This window comes from Protomyctophum bolini (assembly GCF_963924005.1).
Source record: "Protomyctophum bolini genome assembly, chromosome: 20".
Taxonomy (NCBI): Eukaryota; Metazoa; Chordata; class Actinopteri; order Myctophiformes; family Myctophidae; genus Protomyctophum; species Protomyctophum bolini.
The window spans coordinates 2310029-2318844 of NC_137881.1; the positions used below are offsets into that span (position 1 = coordinate 2310029).

At 45.8% G+C, this 8816-nt stretch overlaps 1 protein-coding gene across 1 annotated transcript in view; it reads left to right on the plus strand.

The window, feature by feature from the left end:
* Positions 1-6887, plus strand: part of LOC308335893 (E3 ubiquitin-protein ligase RNF182) — a gene marked incomplete at both ends in the record, with an annotated part of 11374 nt that extends 4487 nt beyond the window's left edge. Inside the window, 3 exons of the mRNA XM_080793112.1 lie at positions 2211-2518; positions 6100-6252; positions 6873-6887. Coding sequence (XP_080649238.1) covers positions 2211-2518; positions 6100-6252; positions 6873-6887 — 476 coding nt within the window. The remainder of the gene's footprint in view (positions 1-2210; positions 2519-6099; positions 6253-6872) is intronic.
* Positions 6888-8816: the final 1929 nt, after the last annotated feature.

Consider the following 8816-nt stretch of genomic DNA (forward strand, 5'->3'; position numbering starts at 1 on the left):
AACAGAACATGTAGTTTCATAAGGGGCTGGTATGAAGTACTTGATATATAGAGAACATGTAGTTTCATAAGGGGCTGGTATGAAGTACTTGATATATAGAGAACATGTAGTTTCATAAGGGGCTGGTATGAAGTACTTGATATATAGAGAACATGTAGTTTCATAAGGGGCTGGTATGAAGTACTTGATATAAAGAGAACATGTAGTTTCATAAGGGGCTGGTATGAAGTACTTGATATATAGAGAACATGTAGTTTCATAAGGGGCTGGTATGAAGTACTTGATATAAAGAGAACATGTAGTTTCATAAGGGGCTGGTATGAAGTACTTGATATAAAGAGAACATGTTGTTTCATAAGGGGCTGGTATGAAGTACTTGATATAAAGAGAACATGTAGTTTCATAAGGGGCTGGTATGAAGTACTTGATATAAACAGAACATGTAGTTTCATAAGGGGCTGGTATGAAGTACTTGATATAAAGAGAACATGTAGTTTCATAAGGTATGAAGTACTTGATATATAGAGAACATGTAGTTTCATAAGGGGCTGGTATGAAGTACTTGATATAAAGAGAACATGTAGTTTCATAAGGGTCTGGTATGAAGTACTTGATATAAAGAGAACATGTAGTTTCATAAGGGGCTGGTATGAAGTACTTGATATAAAGAGAACATGTAGTTTCATAAGGGGCTGGTATGAAGTACTTGATATAAAGAGAACATGTAGTTTCATAAGGGGCTGGTATGAAGTACTTGATATAAAGAGAACATGTAGTTTCATAAGGGGCTGGTATGAAGTACTTGATATAAAGAGAACATGTAGTTTCATAAGGTATGAAGTACTTGATATAAAGAGAACATGTAGTTTCATAAGGGGCTGGTATGAAGTACTTGATATAAACAGAACATGTAGTTTCATAAGGGGCTGGTATGAAGTACTTGATATAAACAGAACATGTTGTTTCATAAGGGGCTGGTATGAAGTACTTGATATAAACAGAACATGTAGTTTCATAAGGGTCTGGTATGAAGTACTTGATATAAAGAGAACATGTAGTTTCATAAGGGGCTGGTATGAAGTACTTGATATAAAGAGAACATATTGTTTCATAAGGGTCTGGTATGAAGTACTTGATATAAAGAGAACATGTAGTTTCATAAGGGGCTGGTATGAAGTACTTGATATAAACAGAACATGTAGTTTCATAAGGGGCTGGTATGAAGTACTTGATATAAACAGAACATGTTGTTTCATAAGGGGCTGGTATGAAGTACTTGATATAAACAGAACATGTAGTTTCATAAGGGTCTGGTATGAAGTACTTGATATAAAGAGAACATGTAGTTTCATAAGGGGCTGGTATGAAGTACTTGATATATAGAGAACATGTAGTTTCATAAGGGGCTGGTATGAAGTACTTGATATAAACAGAACATGTAGTTTCATAAGGGGCTGGTATGAAGTACTTGATATAAAGAGAACATGTAGTTTCATAAGGGGCTGGTATGAAGTACTTGATATAAAGAGAACATGTAGTTTCATAAGGGGCTGGTATGAAGTACTTGATATATAGAGAACATGTAGTTTCATAAGGGGCTGGTATGAAGTACTTGATATAAAGAGAACATGTAGTTTCATAAGGGGCTGGTATGAAGTACTTGATATAAAGAGAACATGTAGTTTCATAAGGGGCTGGTATGAAGTACTTGATATACAGAGAACATGTAGTTTCATAAGGGGCTGGTATGAAGTACTTGATATAAACAGAACATGTAGTTTCATAAGGGTCTGGTATGAAGTACTTGATATAAAGAGAACATGTTGTTTCATAAGGGGCTGGTATGAAGTACTTGATATAAAGAGAACATGTTCAGTTCACTAGTCTACACTCTACTCTACACCTGCCTTCATTTCATCTGATTGTCTGTCTGGCAGGCACTTAACAAGCAATCGTTAACTGTGTCTGTTAGAGAGAGGGGCGCGGGCCGCGACGTGGATCACCAGTTTGACACCCCTGGACTCTAGTCCTACAGGTGTAGATGGAATGTTGTAAATTGCAAAATGTTTTACAAAAATGATGTTTTATCAAATTCAACATAAACAAGGCGGAACCAGGACGGAACAAGGCAGAAAGAGCCTGCTGGTTGGTCAGTCAGGGACCAATCAGAAGGCTGACAAATAAATAATAACTGTGTTCTTACCGTTCAGGGACAGAGGGAGGTGAAAGCAGCGGCTCGGGGCCCTCCGTGGGGTCCTCGGGGCCCTCCGTGGGGTCCTCGGGGCCCTCCGTGGGGTCCTCCGACTGCCTGGTCATCACCATCATGGAGCTGCCCGCCTCCTCCGCCTCTAGCCCCTCCTCCTCGGACTCACTGAGCATGCTCAACATGGTGCGCGTGTACCGCCCCCATCGTCATCACCATCATCACCACCACATGGAGGCCACGCCCGCCTGCAACCTGGCCAATCACAAGTGTCAGCGCAGTGTCCCGCGCTGCCTGCTGGGGGCGCTCTGTCTGGTCAGTGTGAAGTGAATACGTAAATATATGCACGTCCGACGATAACCACGTTATCAAAACGCTGAACAACACTCCTTTGAAACAGGTTGATGTATTTAGGTCAGGGGTGGGCAACTGGCGGCCCGGGGGCCACATGCGGCCCCCCAACCTTCACTTAATGTGGCCCTCAGGTTAATATCAGAATACTGATATAATATTGGTTCCAGCTGTTTACAATTCCACAACATGCAAACATGACCTGCTTTATTTACAATGCTCAACACACGTATAATTAAAGGCATTTGAAACTACATAAAAATGTAAATTTTGGTGTATATTCCTCCAGGTGTAGTTCTGACCAGGTGTTCTGTGTTCCAGGTGTAGTTCTGACCAGGTGTTCTGTGTTCCAGGTGTATTTCTGACCAGGTGTTCTGTGTTCCAGGTGTAGTTCTGACCAGGTGTTCTGTGTTCCAGGTGTATTTCTGACCAGGTGTTCTGTGTTCCAGGTGTAGTTCTGACCAGGTGTTCTGTGTTCCAGGTGTATTTCTGACCAGGTGTTCTGTGTTCCAGGTGTAGTTCTGACCAGGTGTTGTGTTCCAGGTGTAGTTCTGACCAGGTGTTCTGTGTTCCAGGTGTAGTTCTGACCAGGTGTTCTGTGTTCCAGGTGTAGTTCTGACCAGGTGTTCTGTGTTCCAGGTGTAGTTCTGACCAGGTGTTCTGTGTTCCAGGTGTAGTTCTGACCAGGTGTTCTGTGTTCCAGGTGTAGTTCTGACCAGGTGTTCTGTGTTCCAGGTGTAGTTCTGACCAGGTGTTCTGTGTTCCAGGTGTAGTTCTGACCAGGTGTTCTGTGTTCCAGGTGTAGTTCTGACCAGGTGTTCTGTGTTCCAGGTGTAGTTCTGACCAGGTGTTCTGTGTTCCAGGTGTAGTTCTGACCAGGTGTTCTGTGTTCCAGGTGTATTCCTGACCAGGTGTTCTGTGTTCCAGGTGTAGTTCTGACCAGGTGTTCTGTGTTCCAGGTGTATTTCTGACCAGGTGTTCTGTGTTCCAGGTGTAGTTCTGACCAGGTGTTCTGTGTTCCAGGTGTAGTTCTGACCAGGTGTTCTGTGTTCCAGGTGTAGTTCTGACCAGGTGTTCTGTGTTCCAGGTGTAGTCCTGACCAGGTGTAGTTCTGACCAGGTGTTCTGTGTTCCAGGTGTAGTTCTGACCAGGTGTTCTGTGTTCCAGGTGTATTTCTGACCAGGTGTTCTGTGTTCCAGGTGTATTCCTGACCAGGTGTTCTGTGTTCCAGGTGTAGTTCTGACCAGGTGTTCTGTGTTCCGGGTGTATTCCTGACCAGGTGTTCTGTGTTCCAGGTGTATTCCTGACCAGGTGTTCTGTGTTCCAGGTGTATTCCTGACCAGGTGTTCTGTGTTCCAGGTGTAGTTCTGACCAGGTGTTCTGTGTTCCAGGTGTAGTTCTGACCAGGTGTTCTGTGTTCCAGGTGTAGTTCTGACCAGGTGTTCTGTGTTCCAGGTGTATTTCTGACCAGGTGTTCTGTGTTCCAGGTGTATTTCTGACCAGGTGTTCTGTGTTCCAGGTGTAGTTCTGACCAGGTGTTCTGTGTTCCAGGTGTATTTCTGACCAGGTGTTCTGTGTTCCAGGTGTAGTTCTGACCAGGTGTTCTGTGTTCCAGGTGTATTTCTGACCAGGTGTTCTGTGTTCCAGGTGTAGTCCTGACCAGGTGTAGTTCTGACCAGGTGTTCTGTGTTCCAGGTGTAGTTCTGACCAGGTGTTCTGTGTTCCAGGTGTATTTCTGACCAGGTGTTCTGTGTTCCAGGTGTAGTCCTGACCAGGTGTAGTTCTGACCAGGTGTTCTGTGTTCCAGGTGTAGTTCTGACCAGGTGTTCTGTGTTCCAGGTGTATTCCTGACCAGGTGTTCTGTGTTCCAGGTGTAGTTCTGACCAGGTGTTCTGTGTTCCAGGTGTATTTCTGACCAGGTGTTCTGTGTTCCAGGTGTAGTTCTGACCAGGTGTTGTGTGTTCCAGGTGTATTTCTGACCAGGTGTTCTGTGTTCCAGGTGTATTTCTGACCAGGTGTTCTGTGTTCCAGGTGTATTTCTGACCAGGTGTAGTTTTGACCAGGTGTTCTGTGTTCCAGGTGTATTTCTGACCAGGTGTAGTTTTGACCAGGTGTTCTGTGTTCCAGGTGTAGTTCTGACCAGGTGTTGTGTGTTCCAGGTGTAGCTCTGACCAGGTGTTCTGTGTTCCAGGTGTATTTCTGACCAAGTGTTCTGTGTTCCAGGTGTAGTTCTGACCAGGTGTTGTGTGTTCCAGGTGTAGTTCTGACCAGGTGTTCTGTGTTCCAGGTGTAGTTCTGACCAGGTGTTCTGTGTTCCAGGTGTAGTTCTGACCAGGTGTTCTGTGTTCCAGGTGTATTTCTGACCAGGTGTTCTGTGTTCCAGGTGTATTTCTGACCAGGTGTTCTGTGTTCCAGGTGTAGTTCTGACCAGGTGTTCTGTGTTCCAGGTGTAGTTCTGACCAGGTGTTCTGTGTTCCAGGTGTAGTTCTGACCAGGTGTTCTGTGTTCCAGGTGTAGTTCTGACCAGGTGTTCTGTGTTCCAGGTGTATTTCTGACCAGGTGTTCTGTGTTCCAGGTGTAGTTCTGACCAGGTGTTCTGTGTTCCAGGTGTAGTTCTGACCAGGTGTTCTGTGTTCCAGGTGTAGTTCTGACCAGGTGTTCTGTGTTCCAGGTGTAGTTCTGACCAGGTGTTCTGTGTTCCAGGTGTAGTCCTGACCAGGTGTTCTGTGTTCCAGGTGTAGTTCTGACCAGGTGTTCTGTGTTCCAGGTGTATTTCTGACCTGACCAGGTGTTCTGTGTTCCAGGTGTAGTTCTGACCAGGTGTTCTGTGTTCCAGGTGTAGTTCTGACCAGGTGTTCTGTGTTCCAGGTGTAGTTCTGACCAGGTGTTCTGTGTTCCAGGTGTATTTCTGACCAGGTGTTCTGTGTTCCAGGTGTATTTCTGACCAGGTGTTCTGTGTTCCAGGTGTAGTTCTGACCAGGTGTTCTGTGTTCCAGGTGTAGTTCTGACCAGGTGTTCTGTGTTCCAGGTGTAGTTCTGACCAGGTGTTCTGTGTTCCAGGTGTAGTTCTGACCAGGTGTTCTGTGTTCCAGGTGTATTTCTGACCAGGTGTTCTGTGTTCCAGGTGTAGTTCTGACCAGGTGTTCTGTGTTCCAGGTGTAGTTCTGACCAGGTGTTCTGTGTTCCAGGTGTAGTTCTGACCAGGTGTTCTGTGTTCCAGGTGTAGTTCTGACCAGGTGTTCTGTGTTCCAGGTGTAGTCCTGACCAGGTGTTCTGTGTTCCAGGTGTAGTTCTGACCAGGTGTTCTGTGTTCCAGGTGTATTTCTGACCTGACCAGGTGTTCTGTGTTCCAGGTGTAGTTCTGACCAGGTGTTCTGTGTTCCAGGTGTAGTTCTGACCAGGTGTTCTGTGTTCCAGGTGTAGTTCTGACCAGGTGTTCTGTGTTCCAGGTGTAGTTCTGACCAGGTGTTCTGTGTTCCAGGTGTAGTTCTGACCAGGTGTTCTGTGTTCCAGGTGTAGTTCTGACCAGGTGTTCTGTGTTCCAGGTGTATTTCTCGTCCCTTCCCCTGGGCATCTACCTGCTGATGATCCAGAGGCTGTGGATGGGCGTGGTTCTGGTCAGCCTGGTTCCGTCCACTCTGCTGCTCTGTGTCATCTACGGCTTCTGCCAGTGTGTGTGCACCGAGGTCCTGGAGCTGGTGCACGCACACACACACGCACACGCACGGACCTGACACGCACGCACACACGCACTGACCTGACACATACGCACGGACCTGACACGCACGCACTGATCTGACACCCGCACACACACACACACACGCACGGACCTGACACGGACGCATGCACACACGCACTGACCTGACACGCACGCACACACACACACGCACGGACCTGACACACACACACGCACTGACCTGACCTCCGCACACACACACACGCACTGACCTGACACCCGCACACACACACACACACACACACACTGACCTGACACACACACACACATGCACTGACATGCACGCACTTGCGCACTGACCTGATACCCGCACACACACACACACACACACACTGACCGGTCACACACTAACGCACACACCTGACACCCACGCACGTGCACACACACACACACACACACACACACACACACACCATCTCAATAGACATGACTATAGCGGCTACCTGTAAACCCCCCCCCCCCCTCCGCTCCGCCCCTCCCCACCTCACAACACCAGCATTGGTCAGAACTATACTTGCTCTGTGCGATGACATCACGGTGATGTCATAGTGACATCACGCCATTCTCTGTGATGTCATGCAGACAGTTGAACTATAGAAAAGTAAAGTAAGGGCTATCTATAACTTGCGCCATCGCTTATCCCAAAACCTATTTGCCATTATTTACTATTTAGGAAAAATAAATAAATAAAAACATTTAAAAACAAAAAATCAAATATAGCCAATCTACAAGCTCACAACGTGTCGATGTAGATCGACTAGTTGAACTGTTTTAAAATGTTTTAAAATAGCATGCAACATGACTAAATGAGTGGACAATAATATAGAAAATAATAATATAGACAATCTGGAGACTAACATTCAGTAATTGTGTCTTAGTTACGATCAAAATAAGAACATTATAATGGTGTGTTAAAAAAGATAATCAAACATTAGCCACGGACAAGACCAATTATTTGGTCTTGTCCGTGTATATAGAGCGCCGAAGTCCTGACGTCACTCGCTCATCCCCTGGTCCTAAAGTCACTGACGTCACTCGCTCATCCCCTGGTTCTAAAGTCCTGACGTCACTCGCTCATCCCCTGGTTCTAAAGTCTCTGACGTCACTCGCTCATCCCCTGGTTCTAAAGTCACTGACGTCACTCGCTCATCCCCTGGTACTAAAGTCACTGACGTCACTCGCTCATCCCCTGGTCCTAAAGTCCTGACATCACTCGCTCATCCCCTGGTTCTTAAAGTCCTGACGTCACTCGCTCATCCCCTGGTCCTAAAGTCACTGACGTCACCCGCTCATCCCCTGGTTCTTAAAGTCCTGACGTCACTCGCTCATCCCCTGGATTCCCCTGGTTCACGGAAGTACTTTCTCTATGGAGAATAACATGGTCTCGTCTTTAAAATCGTCTCAAGCATTGTGCTCCAAAAATAAACAAGCTGTCTCTGCGTTATTGTCAGGGAGGTGTCTCTGTATCGTTATTGTCAGGGAGGTGTCTCTGTATCGTTATTGTCAGGGAGGTGTCTCTGTATCGTTATTGTCAGGGAGGTGTCTCTGTATCGTTATTGTCAGGGAGGTGTCTCTGTATCGTTTGCGACAGTCAGTCACTCATATATGATACAGTCTGCTTCTTCTGTTTCTAGCGAAAATGTCATTCAGTAGCAGTAACAAATACAATAGCGTTTTCTCTCAGTCAGTTGATTCTTCATATCCATATGAGTGAAGCGGCCGGGGTGACATGTTTATTTTTAAGAACACAGTTCTTATATGAGGCGATCTAAAATCCCCCCCTTTGGGGATTATAATGCAAATAAAAAGGACATGGATTTATAGCGCCCTCTACCGATATTGACGTCAGACTTCGGTGCTCTATAGACCGATTCACAGAGGGTTTTCTGGGTGCGGCCATTACTGAGGTGTACCATTAAGTGCAGCAGCACTGATTAGCTACACCTGGTCTACAGAGCACCTGCTCCATGTATTACACCTCAGTAATGGCCACGCCCAGGGCACCCCTCTGTGAATCGGTCTATAAGGACATGTTGGTGACCCCTGACCTCTGTAGGAATACAGGGTAAAGGCTGGCGCAAGATAGAGCCCTTCGTTTCTTAAAGGGACACTTCACCCTTTTTGCAAAAACAATATATGTTAATGACGTTTAGGAGCTTTAGAACACTTTCCTGGGGGTCTTTATGTGTGTAATAATATGTGGTTTTAGATATTTTAGATTGTAGCAGTGAGCCCGGTGTCTCTGATGTCATGGACACTGGGCTCACTTCCTTCCTGGACCACATGTTGTCTCAGTAAGACAGCTCTCCCCCCTATCCACAAGGAGGAGCAGAGCACCAAATAATTATGGGAATTGTAGTCCAGGAAGGTAGTGAGACCAGTGTCCATGACATCAGAGAAACCGTGCTCACTGCTACAATCAAAAATATCTAAAACCACATATTACACACATAAAGACCCCCAGGAAAGTGTTCTAAACATCATTAACATATATTTCTTTGCAAAAAGGGTGACGTGTCCCTTTAA